General features: G+C 39.5%; 3 protein-coding genes across 3 annotated transcripts; all 3 read right to left on the reverse strand.

Annotated features, from left to right (window-relative positions):
* Positions 1 to 484: 484 nt before the first annotated feature.
* On the reverse strand, positions 485 to 2,318 carry LOC138625978 (protein FAM181B). Its single transcript, XM_069707340.1, has one exon. The coding sequence runs from the start codon at positions 2,190 to 2,192 to the stop codon at positions 1,230 to 1,232; it is 963 nt and encodes a 320-aa protein (XP_069563441.1). The 5' UTR covers positions 2,193 to 2,318; the 3' UTR covers positions 485 to 1,229.
* A 3,164-nt stretch (positions 2,319 to 5,482) lies between these two features.
* On the reverse strand, positions 5,483 to 17,480 carry prcp (prolylcarboxypeptidase (angiotensinase C)). The gene is made up of 9 exons (XM_069707343.1): positions 16,624 to 17,480; positions 12,655 to 12,795; positions 12,468 to 12,569; positions 11,939 to 12,120; positions 11,340 to 11,497; positions 9,996 to 10,168; positions 7,966 to 8,133; positions 7,663 to 7,850; positions 5,483 to 6,940 (listed from the first exon to the last, which is right to left on the reverse strand). Exons 1-9 carry the CDS (start codon positions 16,786 to 16,788, stop codon positions 6,670 to 6,672), a joined length of 1,548 nt encoding a protein of 515 aa, XP_069563444.1. The 5' UTR covers positions 16,789 to 17,480; the 3' UTR covers positions 5,483 to 6,669.
* Positions 17,481 to 17,680: 200 nt separating this feature from the next.
* Positions 17,681 to 22,051, reverse strand: rab30 (RAB30, member RAS oncogene family). Its single transcript, XM_069707344.1, has 5 exons — positions 21,914 to 22,051; positions 20,643 to 20,741; positions 20,473 to 20,556; positions 20,167 to 20,350; positions 17,681 to 19,854 (listed from the first exon to the last, which is right to left on the reverse strand). The coding sequence occupies exons 2-5, from the start codon at positions 20,733 to 20,735 to the stop codon at positions 19,604 to 19,606; spliced, it is 612 nt and encodes a 203-aa protein (XP_069563445.1). The 5' UTR covers positions 20,736 to 20,741; positions 21,914 to 22,051; the 3' UTR covers positions 17,681 to 19,603.
* Between the last annotated feature and the right edge of the window lie 485 nt (positions 22,052 to 22,536).

Below are 22,536 nucleotides of genomic sequence, written 5' to 3' on the forward strand. Positions count from 1 at the left end.
AATGTATAATGTCAGTAGGATTGTGGCGTTCAACCCTCCAGGGAGAGATCTCCTGTGCAGGTCTTACTTACATTGAGAGGTTTTAAGACTAAGTCCCCGTGCAGTCAACCTAACTCAAACACTTTCCAACATATATCAGCGATTATTGGCACAAGGCCAATAATTAAACATTGAGCCACCAAATAAACCAGTGGATTAGTGTAAATTTAATTGACTATAAATAGGTCACATTTCTTCCATCTTTGGTCATTTGGAGAAATAAGTTTGTTAGTCAAAAATTAAGAAGTCAATTAAGGGTTTTAAGAGGCTTAACATTGACATGAACTTTTGAGGTATCTGACTGTTATGTGACCCTAAAGACGTTTTTAAAATAATCATACAGCGCAGTTTCTCTAACACTGCTCAACACTGCACATAACTATACAAACATATTTTACAGACATACACAGTCTTCATGCAGGTTTTTGATTAACACAAAAACAGACACAGTAATAAAGACCAGCTTTATTTTGTCTTCTTACAATACCTAGATACATTGAAGGATTTTCCCCAAAAAAGGGCACAAGTGGTCAGTCTGCCAGCTGAAAATGAATTCAGAGCTATTCAATTTTGTAAAGCAAACAGGGCATCAAACATCATCATAATGTTCTTACAGCAAGATGATTTTTTTTTTTTTTCCCTTTCACGTTGCTGCACAGAACTGTTACTAACAAGGATTTTTTTTTAAAAGTGCCTCTTGTTGTTGTACAGCTCTATAATATTCCTTTCTGGCAAAAATGAATGAAAAATGAATAACTATTTCTGTTGCTCGTGTTTTCTTTTTGTAAAATATGTAATGTTGTAACCTAATTTCTGATTAACAAATTCCCAAAAGAATAAGTTGCATTGACAAAATGGAATCTAAAATCATATGCATTTTCATTCAAGATGGGATTGAAAATTGCCTGAGATAAAAAATAAAAACAAAATTCCATGAAGCAATTTAACAATAAACAAAGCTGTGGTTGAAATGAAACTGGGATATCCAGATTTATTTTTTTTAAACTCTAATGAGAGAGAAAAAAACATATTTTGTTGAGCAGGGATGATGCTCTATATTTTCCAATTGCAATATTACTTCCACAACAGATAAACAAATAAGATACAGTAATATTAAACTCTCTTAAACTACTGTTAAACTTGTCTCTGCAATTTTCACCTGCATGTCTAACATCAGAATTGTCAGCTTCTCATAGAGATGAATAATTAGGTCTGTTATAACCACCACTTAAATCATAAGTGACCTGAGGTATGGAGCAGTCTGTAAAGAAGTTCGGGAATGCCAAAGTGCACAGTGCATTGTCTTCTATGGGGCCCGAAGCAGCCTCAGACTGACAGTAGACAGGAGGCTGGGCCGGGCCTGTACGCAGGTTCTCCCCCAGTTTCTTAGTGGGTCCTGAGCAGCTAGTCCAGGGCTCCGAGTAGAGGAGACCACCGACTAAATGGTGAGCATCGTAGGAAGCAGGATCCAGTCCTCCCAACTCTGGCTGCACCCGGAGCGGCATGCCCGAATAAATATCCTGGTCACTGACCATGTTGCTGTAATCAGGTCCCAAGAGCTCGAAGAATTCTGCAGCCTCGGGGTTGCCTCGTTCCAAGTCCTTCAGCGTCATCCCAGACGTGGAGCTGACTTTGGAGCAGTTAGCAGGCTCAGTAAAGAAAGAAGGGGGCAGGTTGCGATGCCTCAGGGGTGGCTTCTTAGGTTTTTCACCCCTTATATCTTTCACAGGGCTGAAGAGAGCTGCCAAGCTCTTGCTCTGTAAATTGGCCTGAACCCCATCACGCTTAGGTAGAGTTTTGCTCTGCAAAGGACTCTGCTGAGTCAACGGGGAGCCCTGTCTTTTAACTGGGGCTTCTGCTACGTTTCCTGGTGTTATAATGCCAGTGCACCTTTTGATCTGCTTCTGTAGATACTTCCGGTGGTTGACTTTCCTCTTAGACTTCACTGGCTTGTCAAGAGCCAACTTGATATTGCTGGAGGCTGAGTCTATGAAGCTCAGCAAGTCCCTAGTGGTCTCTCTGTAGTCCTCGTCATTTTCTGTCTCACCCAGGAGACTCCCATCCAGACTTTTTTCCATGTCGTACTCCATCACAGAACCAGGAAAGCAGAAATTCATGAACTGAGGGTTCATGATTGCAGTCTGAACAGCCATTACTCTCTCGAGTCCAGCAACTACACCTGTGGCATCCACTGTGATCCCTGAACTGAAAATGTCTTCAAAGCATGTCTTTTTTTTCCTTTGACAAACACTTGGTCCTGATGCTGCTCATGAAGTTCCTGTAAACATTCCAGGGTAGAAGTGAGGGGCTCTGAGGAAAGCAAGATCTTTCAGGGGGCTGGACTAATGATGTCAGAACATCAAAGAGGAGGGGCAAAAGGACCGCAGGACTTAACTCTTTGCTTGTGCCCGACCACCTGCATCTAAGAGGGATTTGTCTGAAATTCCCTGCTGAGCTGAAGACAATAACCTCTGTCAAAACTTTCCCCCTCTACTTTAACTGTTTGTGTGTGCTCTGGACCAAAAAAGCTCTTGTGAAACTGGAAGATATTACTGTAACAGTGAGAAGAAAAGCTTTTAAAGTAGAAAGTATTTGCCAGGCAGGATTGTAGTATAGAAATCTCTCTATTTGTGTGAAACAATTTTTCATTTTTGTTTTCTATGATTATCAAAAAGAAAATGTTTAAAACCAAAATAAATACAAAACAATCTTCAAAGTTAAGTATCCCTCAAAAACCCTCAACTTATACGAGTGTTCGTATATTTATTTATTTATTTATTCACTATTTATGTGATCCTTGTTTGCTTTTCAAAACAACTTAAACCACGACGCAATCATCATACCTAGTGTGTTTCCTGTCTGGGTTGCCAAATAAGAGTTAACTTGTAATCTAATTACTGTTCATTTAGTCACTGAAACAAACCCAACTATCAAATCACAGCTATACAGTAGTGAGAAAGGCTTCGTTCTGTGGGAAAATCTTTGTGCCCAAACAGATGCCACTATTTGGGAGAATCTTCCCAACTGCTTGCTTGTGTCTTAATCTGCTCATGGCAAAAGTTGATTTCTAGTGCATTCCCAGGCCAGTGGGAATTTCTGCCCTGGCCTGACAACTATTATGGGCTGCCTTTGACATAAAGCCCTACAGGGTCTAAATAGCCTCTATTCTTCGCGCAGCACTGAAAGGGAGCTTTGTGCCAGAGATTCATTAAATTGCACCTCACAGCCCCTTCGTAAAATGGGTCTCAATAATGAACAGTCGATTTAACTAGAAAAGCTGCCGGAGCTGTTAAATTAAAGCGGAATAAAGTGCAGTTCAGGCTCAGTGTGCCAGAAGAAATGTTGACCTAAAGAAATCCTGGGTATGAAACTTCTGTTGTAAACAATAACGTATTTACAGGAAGTTTCTTGGCCAGCAGTGAATACAATGGAGGATGTGTCCAAGAGCCAGACTGTCATGTTGCCAGCACTTATCTGGATTTAAGTGGAATTTCAATTGCACTTCAAGAATATTTTGAGAGATTGGACTGACTGACATAGTTTAACTATACAACTAAAAATGTAAACCTCTTTGCACACTTTATTTTCTAGTTTCTGTAGTTACCAGAAAATGCTAACTATCTATCTCTCTGGCGCATCCTTTGATCTTATTAAACCTTCATTTATCTTTCCTATTCAAAGAGATGTTGCAGCTGAGTAATTGAAAGGATAAAAACTGAAGATTCTCCCTTTTTTCAAAAATCCATGTAGTGGTGAAGCAGTGAGTCATTTAAGGGTTTGAGAGACAAAAAAGGCTGAAGCGGTGGAAAATTCTTTCTTATGTTAATTCCTGTAGTGAAAAGGGAGAGTGAAACTGATGGTGCTAATTATCTGTGGCCCAATACAAGTCTTTGACTGAGAAATCCCCAAAAAACTTCAATCTAAAAGCAACTAATGGTTACAAAACAGAGATTATTTGCTATTTACACGGCTCGTAATAAAAAATATTTTTGATTTTACCTAAAAAAAGAGAGTGCATGTGAGACGGTCAATATTAAGTTGTACTCTTTTCACCTGTTAGGCATATATTTATCAAAATAAATGCCTGGCTTACATTTTCAAATTCAAATTTAATACTTTACTCGACTAAAAGCTTTGAGGTGATATTAAAAACTTTACTAGTTTATTATAAGTGTAGGACGAAAACAGCTGCAGTATATCACAGCATCTTATGGTTTCCGTGGAGGAGTACTGAGCTTTTTAATGCCTGCGCAAAGTGATTTTGCCTCCCTCTCTTTGCTAGCAGCACAATTTTGGCAAAGTGACATCATCACAGTCATGGCAGCCATATCCCCCTTTTGTCTAGTCAGGGGGTCTTGGCTTTTGTGCTGGTGGGTCATTCACATCACAGACCCTGACGCACAGATCCCGGAAACAAGTTTCCATTGTGGCATAAAGGCTGAGAGGGTGGGAGGGGATGGGCTATGGCAGACTAGCTGTAAAAAATATATATATATATATATATATAAATAAACAGAGAGCACACAGATGAGGTTTTTTGACTACTCTTAAGACTTAAAGTGTGAAGTTTTAAAAAAAAAAATTATTCCTGTAATATAACACTGCTTATTTTAGTGTTAAAATCATAAAATTATGGATGGCATTTTCAAAAGTTTGGACCTTGGGGAAAGATGAATTTAGAGAAAATCTTTAGTGACATTTTGCGACTTTTCCCAAAACAAGCATATGGTTCTATATTATTAAAAATTAACATCGCACCCTCTGTCCCTTACAATACTTATGCAGCAGCACCCATCCCTAAGGCAGTGGGGTGCTCAGTACAACGTGATGTGACACGCACAGGCTTAATCTCTTCCTACTAGTGTGTGGTCCCTGTCTGAGCAGGGACATGCACAGAGTTTGAGGTTGAGCGAATACTAATAACATCTCTGATTGATGGCCAGTGTCAGAGACCTAGAAAAGGCGAGCAAAATTAATGACCTCTCAAAGTCCTGAGAAAAGTTTAAGGAGGGAATTTAGTGGCACAGACCCCGTCCTCCCCCATGTTTAGCTATGTTTCTTTCCACGGAGGTGTCCGAAATTCAGTCAAGCCTGTGACAAAAAGTCCGGCTTTGTGTCTCCCGGTAGAAAATCAACCCACATACCAGTGCAGGACATGTTTCCCATCTGTTTCGCAGGGTCATGTCATGTCAGGAAGTTTTGCTTTACAAGAAGAGGGAACAAGAAAAAAAAAGAATGAAAAAGAATGAAGAGTGAAAAAAGAAGTGGTCAGATTAGTTCAAAGAAAATGACTAAGCAAGAAGACGTGCTTTCATTGGCAGTCAGACTCTTAGTCTCAAAGGATTTTCATGACATTCGAGTCTTTTATCGTGACATTTAAAAAAGAAAAAGAAAAAGTAACTTCATGGTGAATTACAAAAGGCTTCTGTGTCCCTGCCGATTCCTGCATGCACTCAGCGCCTCACTCTTAACCTTCCATCAACCCTTCTCAACCTCTTTGGCACCACAGGCGTTGTATTAATAATATTACTTGCAGGGGGGAACAAACCAGAGTCTATGAGCTGCCTTGGTGCCACAATTTAGGGCTTTAATGGCAGCCAGTGAATCAATGCGTGCCGAGGGGGAATCCCACAGGTTGGTCCACAGGGGTAAGGTCAGCAGGCATAGCTGCAATAGCCTCCCACCACTCACTTTATTGGCCTCCTCCGATTGGGTTTTTATTAAATCTCAAGCACGTACAATTGTTCTTGCTGGGTGGAAACGGAACTTAAAGGCCTCAGTCTTTCTGAAACATGACAAAGGGTCAGCTCTGCAGAAGAACAGTACATCCATATATCATCAAAAGATAGTCAGAAGGATTATTTGGCAATAGATTGGCAACATTTTAATCCGTTTCACTGGTATAAGACAAATAGAAAACTTAAAAAGCAGAGCAGGCACTGATCTTCAATAAATTACAACAAATTAATTTTATAAGTGCAGCGTACGTCTTAAAAAACTTGGATTTGATTTATATTTGGTGTCATACTTTTCTCCTGAGACTTATTTAAGTGTTAGGAGGCATATTACAAAATACACCTACTTTGAAAGAACAAATACACCTAAATGAAAACAACAGCTAAATAAAAAGAATGACAACAACAAACTTAAGGGGTATACATTTGTAAGAATTAATCTAAATGACATCAAGGACATGAGTCCCTGTGAATGCTGCCCTGATTGTAACATCGAGTGAAAAAGAAGAAAACCATAGCTTATATGCAGACAGGCTTCACTGGGTTTTGGCAAACTTTCCATGACAGAAGAAAACTAATGAGGATCATCCAGTGTTTGGATGATGACAGTGGGATTACATGAGTAAATATTTACACCACAGCGGTGTTATCAATAGTTTTTACATGACAAACAGTTGTAAGTTGAGATAATAAAGTACCTTCTTGTTTCAAAGCCCTTGAAAATTTGTAGTTTGGCAAAAATAAATGGAGTGAGTGTAAATATGTCAAAGTCTTTTGATATTCCAGCGCTGAACGTTGCTTTATGATTAGAATAGAAACTGATTAAAAAAGGGACAAACTTTGGTGTAATGAAAGAGAGTGTGAAACACCGTGTCACACAACTTAAAGCTAAATCTCAGACATCATGAATATCTGTTGGGTAGAAATTCGCCGCTTTTGCAGACGAGAGACTCGATTGAGTTTGATGTGTCTTTTTAGCCTGCTTGATCCACTCCCGAAAATACTTCACCTCTAATGCCCGGGCAGCACGGACTGAAGGAGGATCGAGGTCATTGCTGTAGCGGAGGTCCAAGTGATGGGCTCCGTCAGGAATCATAATGGAAACCAGAGAGTCTGTTATGTTGTGAGTGACTCCACCCGCCGACCATGGATCCAGTCCTCCATTACTGAAATTCAACAGCAGACACATGTGCACTGAGAACCACACACAACGTATAAGCATGATCATGACCAAGAAACTAACATCATGGCTGATGTCTGGCATACAAACCTTTTGTATAGACTCTAGTACCAGTATGTAAACAATTAGGACACGTTTTGTGAACTTCCAGTGAACCGTGGTGTCTTAAAAAAAATGTGTCAATGCTTTAGAGACAAATAAGAAAAAAGAAAACACAAAAAGAAAGCATATGAAGTAAAATAATGTATCAACCTATTGCATTTATTCCTCATGTTCTTTCATTTCTGTGTCTGCTGGGCTTTGCCAATTAAAATCTTTGAAATAACAAAACACTTGTACTTTTAAGTGATTGAACCACCCATGGTCCTTATTGACTGTGCTTTTATGATGACTAGCATATGTTATGGCTTTCAATATGTTTTTATTCCAGTTTTTAAAGCAATATCAAACGACACTTTCAAAACTCACATGTCAAATTGCTGATTGTCAGACCGTTTTATATCTTGGCAGAAGCTAGAGCTGCATTCAACCTAATATGACCCTCTTAAATGTTTGTGATGGAGCAACAAAGTCATTTTAGTTTTACATGTCTACCTTCTGTGTCTTAATTTTCCTCCAATAAAAGTTTTGTTTTTCACTTCCCAAGACAAACCAACAAAAAACAGGAAACGTTCTGCTTAAGTCTGGCATTTTGCAAGCGATGTTTACCTGAGGATGATGTTGCTATGAGAGGCGATATCCTTTCCCCCAAACACTGTGCCTGCCCAGTCAGCCCGCGGCCTGACACCAAACATGGCGTTACACTCATCAGAGAAGGCCTGGAAGTTCCACTCCTCGGGCTCAAACATGTCCTGCACGCCATCGGTACACATGGGCATCACCATCTCCGTGCAGGCCTGGGGATGAGGGATTGAACACGTATTCATCGTGACAGGTAAAGCTGCCCACTGACATTTCTGTGCACCGATTTATTCAGCATGACATGACTAATCCTTGCACCGTGTTATGCACCTGGTAAAACCAGCCGAGTGCACCAAGGCTGCTGGTTGCTGTCTGAGATGTGTTGAGACAGGGGGAGCTTCCGGTGTAGTTGTAGTAGACCTTCACTGCTTGGGACACACCGTGCAGCAGCTGGTGGTCAGACACGGCGGAGTGGCAATTGAGATACTTGCACACCACCTTGAAAACAGAAAAAGTAAAAACAACAATAAGTAATTGGTAGTTTGATGACATTAGTTTAGACTTAGCTATTCTATCTTTTGAAAGATACAGGATTTCTTCTTTTTTTTTTTAACTAAGATTAGAAAAGAAAACTAAAATATCCAATTCTCTTGACACCCAAGTTGTTTACAGGACTGAAGATTGCTTTCTTGGGAAAGTGTTTTTCCACATAAAAAGTGGTGGCGCCTGATTTGCATATGCAATTCCCTGGAATGAACTTGAATTTATTGCTCTAATCTTGGCACAAGAGAAACAAAACCATCCATTTACTTGAAGACAATGATCTAAATGATTTTTAAATTTACAGGTTTTGCTCTTGTCTGGCCATGGCTGATTTCTCAGAATTAATAGCATGGATGATAAATATTTGAGTTTCAGCTCCTGTTTGATTTCACTGCGTGTTGTTATGGTTGCAGCAGCAGAGTTGGCCGTGGCTGTTGTTCTGCACTCTTTGTGAGGCACAGAAACTGGGCTTTCTTGTTTAGAGGTTGGAGGGGAGCTGCACTAGTGTGGAGTCTGTTACTAAGGCTTTTGTCTGCGGGCCGGGGAGGAGTTGGTGGTCGATGGATGAGGAGGGCCACAGGCATGTCCAACTAAAGATTTATACTGTGAAAAAAACACTGCAATAGCTCCAAAGCATCTTCTCCTTACTTTTCAGATAGGATTAGGCTTATACATTCATCTCTGCCAACAGATTTCCCTCCTCTAAGCCCTCAATACCCCGTTCTCACACTCACTCAGATAATCACATTAGCTTTGTCATTAAAAAAGCTCCTCTTTGCACCCACTGCCTAAACCGCTTAAACCACCCATAGGGGTCGCATACATTAAAGGCAAGGAGCCAAAAAACTCAAAATGACCATTTAGTGTTTATTTCACCTCACATGATGCTCCTGGATCTATTCAGCGACCTAATAATAAATATCTAAAAATGTATCACACTGGTAAAAGTTGAAGTATGAGATTCCCGTGTGATCCACTTGGAGGCATACTGAAGCCCCAAACAGAGAGTCGGGGGTCAATAGCAGAGGTCGGTTTATACACGTGACATGCCAAGGTGACTGGTAGAATACACTACACCAAGTCAATCAGCCTCTGGAAAACAGCCGCTGTACTGTCACAAGCTCTTTTATATGATAACAAAAGACATCTTGTAATGTTGACAACAGGAAGAGTTTCTTTTTTTTTTTCTCCCCATCACCTATATAACATGACAAGCTTTACTGTTACTGTGATTACTTTTTCACATCAAGTGTCCAGTTAAGTATTTGTTACAGTCCCATTCAAACAAGTGGTTAACGTTTGTTTGACCACCTCATGAGCCACACTGGGCAAATTGTCCTCTTTCTGCGGTGCCATGTGAGCGTCCTAACAGGAACACCTCAGAGATCTGACGGAGTGTGCAAATGAAAGGACTATTGGGGCGAGACAAGAAAAGAACGGTGGCTCACTTGTAGCTCCTCATCTAAAGAATACTTAAAATCTAAAAGAAACCAGATCCTTATGAATATTAATGAAGTTAGTTGACAGCTGTTGTAAACAAAAGCTTGGAGGAACACAACAAACACTTGTAACACAATCGGTTTAATCGCACAGTCATTTCAATTGCCGACAGGCTGTCAGGCCAAATTAGGTGCTTAACCAAAGAGAAATAAGTTGCAATAAAGTAAAAAAAAAAAAAAAAAGAAAGAAAATCAATATAAAGTTCAACTAAATGTTCTATTTTATTGGACAAAATGTTGTGTCATGTTGGAAAGCAACCAAACCCAGTTTTTCTCATTTGAATGTAGTTATGGTATTCTACTGTCTGCTGCTTGTACCTGGATCGGCCAGCGAGGCAGTGGCTGGAGGAAATTAGCTTCATACGGGTAGTCCACCATGGCCAGATTCACCCAAGTCTCTTGAAGCCAGTTCTTGAAGCTGACGGCATCATTCTTGTTTTTAAGAGGGGCGCACAAACTGAATTCTTCTGACAGCCACTGAAGACCAGACGCTTGTCAAAAAAAAGAGAAAAATGTGATTAAATGTCATTAAATTAGTAATTGCTCTTTAATGTATCATGCATGTTCAATGTTGTATCTGCTACACCACTGGGTACTAAAACCTTTAATTGTCATTTTACCCAAGAGGGAACAATGACTATTTAGCATTACATGATTACAGCTCCAATGAGTCTTGGAACTTTATATCCATAATTTATCTTAGTTAAAGTAACAGTGTGCCTAAACTTAACTGTCCAGGACAGAAGTAAATACGCATTTAGTTAAAATACAAACAGTAAAACATCAGTAACATGTTTGTTAGTGTGAGGTGATGGAGATCCTTAGAAAAAGAAACAGAAGTGAAAGCTAACGGAGGATAATTTAACTGGACCAGGACATTGACTCTTTCCGACACCTAAATAAGTTCCTGTGAAAATACTTCATACTTCAGCCATCAAATTCAAATCAAATACCAAACCTGAGAGCAGTTTCTACTTTTATTCCAAGTCTCTCGTTGGTTCTTCAAATACTTTCTTTCTCATACAAACTTTTTCAGTTGTCAGACGTTTTTTGCAACAAACAAAAAACAGGTGACATTCACACAATGTACCAACAATCAACCATGAATTTGTTGTTTCAGGGTCATGACCAATGATTAAAAAAAATAAACTGCAAGTGACACAACTATTATATACCAGGATTGGTGTAACAGAGCTACACTGGAAAGTATGAAGTTGTCTCTGAACACAGGTAGTCTGCACGTCCATTTCCTCCTGACGATAACAACTCACAGTCACCACAGAGAAGATTGCCTTCTCTTTCCTCGCAGCTTTCTAGAAAGTGTCATATAATGTTGGTGTTGACCCGCAATCTTGGTAGACATACAAACAGTCTTAATGAATTTCCTCTTGTCAACTACAGACAGTAAGAAATACCAAGAAATACCAGAAAAAGTTAGAATGTTCTCCACAAATAGAGAGTGGAAGAGGACCAGTATCTGTCTGTCAGCTTTCCCGTAAAGTATAAACATCGTAAACCTCTCAGCATGAAACATGCTTCTTTTAGTGTAATGTTAAAATCTGCATAACAGATTATTTCAATAACTCAAATTCAAAAATTGGAAAGTATTTCCTACACTATAAAAGCTGAGACAAATCAGCTAATCATGACTGCATGACTTACCAGTGGAAGAGACATTATTAATAGCGTTCCATGACTTTCTGATGTTTGCATCACAATTATAGCCACTTTTGGCAAAGTCTTGTGTTACTATTTTGTAGAAGTCTCCACATGGCACCATACCAGGGAACTGCCATATTGGTGCGGAGGACGCCAGCGCTCTGCAACACAAGAAAAAGAAAAACGTTTCAATGATTTTGGACTCTCACAAACTACACAAACCCTACAGCTATCATTTCAGTTGTGATTATAAAATTGGCATAGAGGTCAACAACATGATGATTAAGGCTGTGATACCAAATGTCTTCCACTTGTGCTGTGCCTTGCAGATTCTTCCTGCTGGCTCAAGTTAACATCTAGTGTTTATTGTAGACATTTTTTGCCAGCAGGAGATAATGTAGGCAGAGCTTGTTGTCTCTTCAGTATCCTCCGGTGTGAAATAATCATTTAGGTAAACACAAAGCTGCGATGTGTTCGTGCACCATCATGTGGTTTCTCGGGTACTGAAGCAAATGTTTTCAATCCTTTTTTCCCCCCACTATTTAGAACTGTAAACATCATATTTTAACCTGTAATTTCCCTGAAATGCACTAATACCTTACCCAACAACTACATTTGGGTATTTCATCCTGAACCAGGCAGAGAGCATCCCTCCGTAGGAACCTCCGACAGCGATGACAGGGCTGTGCTGAGCCCCAGGTAAAGTGCTCTTGAGGTTCTGAATCAGTACTGCGAAATCTGCCAGGGCCTGCTCTGAGGTAAGGTAGTTCAGGTGTTTGTTGTCCTGCAAGCAAATGAGGAGTATAGTTCCAAAATTAAGGACACATTATATAAATAAAAAATTACAAACTCATGTCAAATTAATTTCAGGTACTGAATGTAATGTTTACTTTGGCTGATTATTATTTTAACACCTTAAGCTACTTTATTTTTCAGAAATGAACGTCTACATCTGCTAAATTATTTATTTTCATGTAAAGAATCATTAATATGTTCAAAAATAAGGCACATTTTTGGTAATGATATCAATTATTTACTGGCCTGGAACCAAAAAAGTTAAAAGATAAACATGTAATCAGAAAGATTTTAAGAAGACTTATATGTAGCATGTCACTCTGTGTCTTCACTTACACTGTAAGAGTCTTGTCCAAATGGCAGGGACTCTCCATAGTAACGATGTTCTGCAAAAACCAGCATGGCGCCCAAGTCCTCTGCAATTTCCCACATGAAGCCCTGAAGAGAAAACCACAACAGGTGTTGAATATGACTGAGGATTACTTGCAGTGTGAATAAAAAAAGATCCGATCTGGATATTCACAGTGTTGTTGCAGAACCAGGCGATGTCGCCTTCATTTCCAGTGTAGAATAAAATAGGTCCTCCCGGCTGATGCCACTGTTGGTCAGCCACAAGGTACCTCTGTTTGAAAGTGCCATCCTCGAGGAATCCAAAATGATCAATCTGTAACGCATAAAAGCAAGACGATAAATGAAATGAGTATAAATGCGTTCAGAAGAGCAAATGAACTGTGAACGGCTCTTTCTTGTTCGTATCAAGTCATATTTTCAGAAACAATTAAATATGAAAACAATCTTTACTTAGACAGTCTCAGACATTGTGTATGCTTGTGGTAAATGGTACTTCTATTCCAGAAAACAAAGAGAGTATTTCCATAAATTCTGCTCCCTCGTGTGTTACAGATTATGTTATGAGCTCACTGACTGACATTTACAATGAGGTACTCATTCATTAGATACATGTCCACTCATCGTTTGAAAAGCTTTTACCTTTCCGTTTTTGTTTAAGAGACTTGTTGAGTCGATCCTGTTTGAGCCAGTTGTTGTCACACATTCATACTTAGTGAGACTAATGATAAGCATTCAAATCTCCCTTTTAAGCACAAAACAGTTGAACAAGCCATTGGTGCAAAATGTAAAACATAATTTGAAGATAAAAATAAGACAATCTTTATAGAACTGTTCACATTTGTCAACAGAAATGTTGATTCAAAAAACAAACAAACACACAACATACAAGGGGATGCAGTCCGGTCCACTGAAACTGCTTTGGGCTAGGTGTGATCGCTGGATACCTGGCCCTTTACCAACTATGGTGTTGTGAAATGACAGTCCCGAGGTTGGATTCTTGGGTAATTAGCCCCAATTTGTATTAAAAAATGTTGGAGCCATTTTAAGGGATGCCACATTAGTTCCACTTTAGATGAGCTCTGAAATGTCCTTTTATAAAACCTCGGGGATTCTGGGGTGTCTTCCCCTTTCAAGCATATTTCCTGTGTTCTTTATTAAACAAAGGCAGAAAGAAAACAACAACTTCACAGAGCAGACAACCCCATGAGGCTACCGAGCTGTCCAACCCTTGAAACAGCCCCAACACTTAATACAAAATGTTTCTGTTTTGTCGTCCCCCCCCCCACCCTCGTCCTCGTTCTCTTCCCTCCTCGGTGGATACAAAGGAGGCAGTAATTTTATGAGCCAATGACAGCAAAATAGATTCTGGGGCCTCAATGTGTTCATTCAGCCCTCGACTCCTTCACACTTGGCAGTGTTTTTAAGTGCGAGGGGACCATGAGACAGTTTAAAGGAAAAGTTCAGCAGTCTGGCAGAAAAGTAAGTTTAAGTGGTCAACATGTGATGTTAGAAATTTTAAATAAATGTATTTTGTGTTGATTAAAAAGTTACATAAAGGACTTAGAATTTTTAAGTTATCCTCTATTTAAACCTGAGTTTTCAAACTGTATCTGATTTTGGGAATAAAAACTCTTCACTTACTGAAAGCTAAATTCTTTTGTAGCTCAGATGAAAAATGGTCCTACAAAGGCTATGATCTAAATGGCAAAACTAAAGTGGTTGAATACAATTAGTGGCTCAGCTAAAGGACCCCGGGTAGGCTCTGTACCACTCGCTCCCACTCAGTATGCACATCACAACACCTTTGAGATTGGTTTCATAACGCACCCACACCCTGATAAGTAGTGCCACCATGTGGTTACTCCAGGCAGCACTTCAGCACTTTACTTCCAATTAAAATTCTATGCATAAGCTGCACATCCACTCGGCCAGAACGCTGACTGATCCGTAAGAACAGAAGTATCCATGTGTTGTACTGCAAACAGAGACATGAGGGAAGCAACCAAAGCACGAGCTCCAGTAAACCACAGCAGTTAATTTGAAGGATGCTAAAGGACACTTCCATTCATTGTCTTCGAGCAGAATGCAGTGAAGAGGATTTCCTGACGACAACTGCTGGATCACTTGGTGCTCTCCTCTTCACAGCAGTTTGCGCAGCGAAGTATAGAGAAGGCTGCGTGATTGATGATTCTGTTGTGATAACGGTATACTTGCAACGGATACTTAAAAAAGGTGTTTACAAGGATTTTGTTTGTTGTACGTGTCAAGCAGAAGCACACAATTTATTGTTGATTCGCTAAAATACCCAACATCAGAGGAGACAGTGGGCGTCAGAAGGGAGGAAATGGTCTTTATCTTCTTGTCAACATGGCTGATTAAACAGGATGCCGTGGGTCGGACCAGGTGTGGAGCATTGTCCAAAAAGCCAAACACTGATTAGTGCGCACACATAATTAATAGTATGTAAATACTTCGGTCTGCAGCTGTTTCTTTTATTTTCAATTAATGTAAGGTTTTTTCTTGATAACTCAATTAGTTGTTTGCTCAATAAAACATTTGAAAAAAGTGAAACATGCCGATTACAATGTCCCAGAGAATAAAGGTACAATAAAATGTCTTGTTTTATCTGACTGGTCTAAAAAAAACAGATAATGCAGTAACCCCCTAGATTTGAAAACAAACTTTTTTTTTCTTTTTTTTTTTCCCATTTTGGCTTTAAAAATGTTTTTTTTTTTTTTTTTTTTTTAAATCACTGTTATTTTAAAAAGCTGCAACAACTAACATGTTTTGGGTTTTTTTTAGTTTTTTTTTTTTTTTTTTTTAGATCTGGTAACAATATCACTACTTTGCTAATATACTGAAATATTAGGAGTATGAGCCCACATTTAAAACTTAGTGAGGACAAGAACCTGAATTTGTTGACCTCATTCATCTTCTACCACTGAATATTTATGATTGGTCAAAACAACAGTGTGGATTGTTGCTAGTAACGCGCACTTGATTGTCCTCTAAGCCAGACTCCTTGAAAATGCTTACAAACACATGAGTTTGAAGGATAAAGGCTTTACTAACAGCCTTAAATGAATCAATATCACTACATTAAACAGGAGTGTGCACACAGAAGAACAACCATATAAACACAGATGAGGGATAACTTCAGATATAGTCTGTTTAATAGAGAGTTAGGATCTAAGGGATCAATAAATATTAAGTTTCCATAATCAGCAGCTGAACATTCGGTACACAATGAAGAGTGTCCCCTGGCCATTTTCTAATCATTACAATTATTCTGATTTAAACCAACGCCACTCTTTCAATGTAAGTAAAGCAGTCAAGTTCACCTTTCACAACACCCCTGACTGCAGTGATGGGAGAGTGAGATAAAGTCTTGTGACTGTATGGGTCAGGTTCACTCCAAACCTGGTGATGTGCTGCATGCCACCACAAACCCTCAACATGCAACCTGGATCTCCATGAAGTCACAAAAAAAAAAAAAAAAAAAGGAAAATGTACAGGCTGAGTGAAGATCTCTCAAACCCCCCTGAGGTAAAGTGTTTCACATTCACTGGGCCCTGGAGACCTCTTTAGGCAGGCAGCCAGGCAGGAGAGTTACAGATCTGCTGGCAGGAACAGAGGCAATAGTGATGGTTTCCCCTTCACTACAGGAAGCCAGATGGAAACCCCCATTGTCTGCAGACACAAGGCATGAACTTCTATACAATTTAGTGAATTGGGAATTTTAGAAAGAGCAAGTGGCGAAATTATTTGTACACAGAAAACAATGACCCCAAATAATGTAGTGGCAAATAAAAGTGTAATTAAACTAGATATGAGCCAGGAGTCATCACTCAATACAATCAATTACATTTCCAGAAAACATTGCTTTGCACCATAAGCACTCTGAGCATATCAATTTAAATCACACTATTTTTAAAGCCCAATATGGAGATCTTTTATTCTTTGTTTTGGATCATTACTCGTTTACACTTGCTACAAAATTCAGCCCTCATAAGGTACAAATCAACTATGTAAAAAGTGAAGTGAAAGAGAAAGAAGTAAAAGAGGAAGAAGCGAGTGTAAGACATGACATAAGATATGTAAACAAAAAAACAAAAAATTAAAACAAATATTTCAAACTCACCTTCTGGTCAAAGTAAAGTGTTTTATAGCTGATGGGGGGCTCGGTGGAGAAAGGCAGCCCACCCAGTCTGGTGAAAAGTTGCGGTTTGAGGGCGGTCCCGTGTAAACAAACAAAACACAGCGTTAGGATGCAGGTCGAAACCCGCGTCCTGACTCCAGCCAGCATTGCTGCAACTATCAAACGCAATGAGGTCTTCAGCACATGATTAACGAGGTCGCATGATCGTATCTGTTGGCACTGGGAAAGAGACTTGTCTGGTAAGAGAGGGAGGAAGCGAGACTGTCCTGTCAGCAAATCCAGGGAGGTGTTACCACGCGGCTTGTGACCTAAATTCAGCAACGCAGCAGAGGCAGTCCGCAGCAGGTTCAAAGTCTTCCCGACACTTTAACAACTTTTAATTGATCTCTAGTCGGCTGCTTTCACACAAGCGCCGCAAACCTGTCTTTTGAGTAGACAGCAGACGAGTTCCTACTGTAGCTCGCAAGGGATGACGGGAGTGTGAGTTCTCCACGGGCACGACGCTCCAAACAGTCCGCCTCGGCGCTGACGCACGCGTTCGCGACGCGTTGTGGCGAAAGCGTTGGACACATGCGATCACATAGTACGTTTGAGCCACACGTGATGCGACATTCAGGACCAAATAAGATTTGGGCATTGTGAAAGATACCGGAAATACGTCACAGAAGTTGGCACGCGACTACTGCCAGACAAAATACTGCAGGGAGGGTCGAGCCCACATTCTTATGGAGTAAAAGGTTTTGTCCCATCATAAAAAAAAATACCTGCTTCTTATGTTTGCACGCCGAATCTAAATGTTTTCAGGATTTCTCTGTCCCCGGTTGCCCAAAATTAGACACTTCATGAGTAGGTATGTACATGTTTAAACTTTAACAAAAGCCTTATTCAGAAAAACTAAACCCACTGTACACCCCCCCTCCAAAAAAAAAATGCTGTAAACAGATTCAAATTCAACATTAAATGAACTATAAGGACCAGCTTTTTAGTTTTGTGTAGCAAAACAAAAATGTTCAGTGTAACATATGACAAATACACAATATTTAGTGTAATTGTTTAATGTTATACAGAGTATTTCAGGGATTATTTGTACACAAAGGAAAAAGAAGCACAACATCCCAATAGTGTTTCCTTTGTATTTCCCATATTGTGCTGACAGGAAAATGCAAGGGATTAGCCAACAGCTGTTAAATCTAAAGGTAAAAGGCAAAACAAAACGCTCACCGGTTTTAAGAAGGGATTACTGAAAATACAAAATTATAAAAGCAAAGTGCCAAGATGAACTACAGTACTAAATCTGTACAACAAAAGACGAGATGTTACATTAAAAATAAGTGTGCAGTATATGGCATTGTGCAATACAGCACATTACAGTTATGGCAAATATATGAGTTAGACACTATAAATTATGGTTACACATGCTGAACAATTGAGAAATTTCACAATAAAAGCATATGAAATACAACAAGTCATACAAAACTACATGAACAAACCCCTTGAATAATTTTATGGCTTGGCAGCAACGACAAAGGAAGAAATATTCACGTCTATGGGTAACAAAAAGAAACAGCTGACAATCAAAATAATCTCAATTGTTTAAACTGCTTAAAATTTCTGCTGATGATAGCCTTTCCAACTGCTTCAAACTAAATCAACTGACTAATCACAAGCACTGCAAGTATACTAAAAAAAATAATGGTATCACAGAACATTGTAGTATTTATATGTTTTTTTCAGTTCATGTTATTTGAAATAAAAACATATTTTAGCAGCAAGTAAAAATCATCTATTGGGAACAAATATTTCACAGTATGTAATGACAGGTGCAAATAATGACTTAGAAATGAAATAATGACAGTAAATAACATCGTATGTCATTCTTGTATGATGGAAAATAACTGATTGTGCAAACAGATTTCAGGGTAAGTTTACAAACCTTTTTTTTTTTTTTTTTTTTTTTGCAATTTAATCAAACTTGGTAATCTCACAAACATACAGTATTTAAACACGTTACCAACAAAGGGATTGGATGCTGTTGTTTTTTAAGTGGGGTTGTACAAAGTACTTTTCCACAGTCAATGGTCTGCAATAGAAAGGAGTCGACACATCCCCAGTTTGGAGAAGCAATGTACTGCTGTGGACGCAGTCAGCAATTCAATATTTTTTTGCCACTCATAAAAAAGGCTTACCTGAAAACATCTATATCAGTTTAAGTTAAGTGTAAGCTATGTTTTAAAAACATTTTCAAAGCTTGACCTTTCTGTCAGATAGCCCTTTCTGACGGGGATGTGCACCATTTATGTGTTTTTCAAAGCCTCTTGATAAAAACAGTAATTTTACCCCCTCAGACCAAAGGAATTGCTGGTCAACCGCTGCCTCAAACTAAGTTTCTTTGTGTTATTGCGTGACTTTAGTGGTGTTTTAATGTGTTAGTTAAAGTATGGATAATTACCTCATGCAATCCCATTTAAAAAAAACAAAAAAAAAACACCTATCTATCCCTTTAATTGATAAGCTCCCATGATCATGAAACCTCTAGTAAATTAAATGGTATCTGGAAAAAAAAAAAACTGGCTTTTCACTGACATAACACCGCTGGTGAATATTAATGTTTGATGAAAATAGATCCTAAAACCCAAACTGGAAAATTCTGCCATTTCACCATGATGATGATAAAATGGAGCCCTACTCAGATTCCGGGATGCATCAGGCAAACACTTTGCATCCCGTTGCACTGAGGATAATGTTTTCTATAATGGCAGCATCTTAAAATGCTTGTTCCTGGGAGGCCAAACTAAAGTTGACTAACTCCCTAGTACAGCTTTAAAAGGCATGGGACAAGAAATGACCAGACTAAGAAGTGGCATTATGCCATCTTAGTGGGACGGAGGCATTGGGGCTCAGCCATCTACCCTCTTACAGTCAATTGCTACCGAGTTACCACGGCCAGGCGCCTGAGCTCTCTCTAATTGAGGCTGCAGCAGCTCAAGTAGCTGATGGCTTTACCCTCGCCGAGCATTGGGGCAGTGTCACTGTTGTCCAGCTTGTTCTGCTTGGCGTCTCGAATGAGTTCGCAGGCCAGGTCGAGGAAAAGTTTCTCAACATTGTCAGACTCTTTGGCTGATGTCTCCAGATACAGCATGCTCTGAGCCTCTGCGAAGTCTTCAGCCTTCTGCCTGAGAACCTCTCTCTTCTCTGACAGATCTATTTTATTACCTATAAAACATACAATCATCTGTCAACACACAAGTAGGATTCTGGCATCTTGCATCACCACATATCCTCCTGACAGATGGAAATGGGAGGTGTATGCGTGAGCAGGCATGTGTGGGTTGGATTTGAGCAAAGACGGTGAGTGAGAGGGAGCTTTATATTCCACACGAGAATGACAGAAATAACAAGAATTTGACAGAGACATTGACAACACAAAACTGGTTCTGCGTTTTCCCGAAACTATTCCTAAAACATGGCGCACTGATGACACAACAAGTTTATCAGATGTTTAAGCACAGCACATCGCTTTCTTACCGACTAATATAGTCACCACTTGGTTGTTGGCATACTGCTCAATCTCCCTCAGCCACTCTGGAAGGCACCTGAAGGAATCCTCACAGGTAATGTCGTACGTAAGAATGAGGGCGTTGGCACTACGGTAATAACTCTGAGTAATGGAGCGAAATCTCTCCTGTCCAGCTGTGTCCCATATCTGCAGCTGGAAAACATAACATGTCAAATGTCCATTTAAACTGTTATAAAACATAAACTTGCATACACATTAGCACTTAAAAAAAAAAATATATATATATATATATATATATTTTAATGTTAGAGTACCTTGACCTTCTCCCCTTTGATTTCCACAGTTTTAATCATGAAGTCTACTCCAATAGTGGCCCCTTGTCCTGGTGGGAAAAGGCCCTACAAGAGCAGACATGTTCAAGTTCAATATTTGTATACGTTTTCATTCAATAAATGCAAACTTTTAAAGACTGAGGAATACAAACCTGAGTAAAGCGCCGGACGAGACATGTCTTCCCTACTCCAGCATTTCCTATCAGAACTATTTTGAACAGGTAGTCATAATCTTCCATGCTCATGCTAAACTGTGAAAAATAAAGGAAGGAAAAAACAAAACAAAAAAAACAGGTGATAAGTTAAAGCTTAAACACTAAAGCGCTCCCATGTCACCAGTGCCTGTAGCATCAACAGGCACCGAGGAGAGACAGTGCAGATGCTGACAACACTACCAAAAGTGTTGTAAAACTGCCACCAAAGGCAGCGACCTCACGACTCAGATCACATCTCTGTCACCTGATCTGAACAAGTTTTGCAAACACATACTAGAGGAAGTGTGAGGATCACATGCAACAGTTTGAATAATGCACCGTGTGTTAATTTGAGTTGAGATTAACCTTAATTGCACCGGCTATTTATGACCAAAAGAAATGTCCATTTAGCTATTAACTCACTCAAAGCAGAAGTTTCAGTTCCTCAAGGCTCATTTTAAATGGACAGGTTATTGATGTTGTATATTAACAGTTACCATCTGGTCCTGATATGGAGGATAAAATACATGTTTTATTCATTTGTTGTCCTTTAGGCGATATTCAGTTTGTAAGAACACTGTACACTGTGAACTTTGAGAACAAGAAACGTTTCTGTTTCACTGCTGCACCAGATTTTTTTTTTTTTTTTTTCCCCCCCATTTTTATATAATAAAATATGCGCACAACGTGACTTTCTTAGTCCGAGTTTCAGTAACATGCCATTTTATACTGCAGTACCGTTATATCTGTTCCGCTCACCAGCGCGGTGAATCGGGCCTGGAGCTGCGTGCAAACTAAATGGATCACAGTGCAAAGCATCTTCGTGCAAACAAACTGTTGCTTGCAAGAAGATGCGAAGTGACAATCGTTAAACAGATCACTATACATGGAGGGGGGGGGGCATTAATTCAAACCTCGCTTGTATTTCAAAAAGGACATTCTTCCCGTGTCGCATTTGCCTCTTCACCCTTTTTAAATTGTTTTTGGAGCCAAGTAAAAATGTTTGCATCCTACACGTACCTAATCTAGGTTAACGCCACCTTAATGGCTAAAAAAAAAAAAAAAAAAAAATGTCTCATTTTCAACCTGAGCCATTAGGGCGAAGCTAGCAACAGTAGCAACGAGCAGCTACGGTGCGATCCGAGCCATTTTGGCTCTATCTGCAGATGCAGGAGGGATCAAATCAAAACCAGTCCGGCGCGTCGAGCAAGGACATAGTTTGCACTTACCAAAAAACACGGGGATGTCCCCGGACTTGTGACTACTTGGTATGCATAGGTCACCTCTTCAAATGGGCAAAGCCGCAGCTGGGCAGAGCATAATTCCTCTGGCTGTGTCTCCTCAGCAGCGCAGCAGCAGTCTGTCTGCTAGAGGAGGAAAAGGAGGAGGAGGAGGAGGAGGATTGGTGGAGGGGGGGGAGCGGCTGCACTCAATGATGTCATCAGCTCATATTTAAAGTAGCTCAGCATGTCTATTCAAGTATTTATTTATTCTTTGTTAAACCTTTTGAGTTTTATCCTTTTCATGAAATATAAACATTTTTACTCCATAACGTTCTGTAGACGGGAGATTTTCCTTTGTCAATTTCACCGTTTATAAAGGATAAAACCCTTGTTTTGTGTGTAATTTAATTTAATTTAATTCAACTAACAGGCCAATATTAAATTGAATCCTAATGAAATATATATGCAGGCAATGTTTGTAATTCAAATGTACTGCTGTAATGTGTTTTCGAGGCTGCAGTACAGTATTAATAATATCCCACCACCAGATGGTGCCTTGATACTGAAAATATCAGCCGAACCTTGGACACCGCCCCGACTTGCTTCAGCCATTTAAACTAGATAATAAA

The sequence above is a fragment of the Brachyistius frenatus genome, unplaced genomic scaffold (genome assembly GCF_029030835.1).
Source record: "Brachyistius frenatus isolate BFR_SWC_R1_liver_20210118 unplaced genomic scaffold, ASM2903083v1 Contig_68, whole genome shotgun sequence".
Taxonomy (NCBI): domain Eukaryota; kingdom Metazoa; phylum Chordata; class Actinopteri; family Embiotocidae; genus Brachyistius; species Brachyistius frenatus.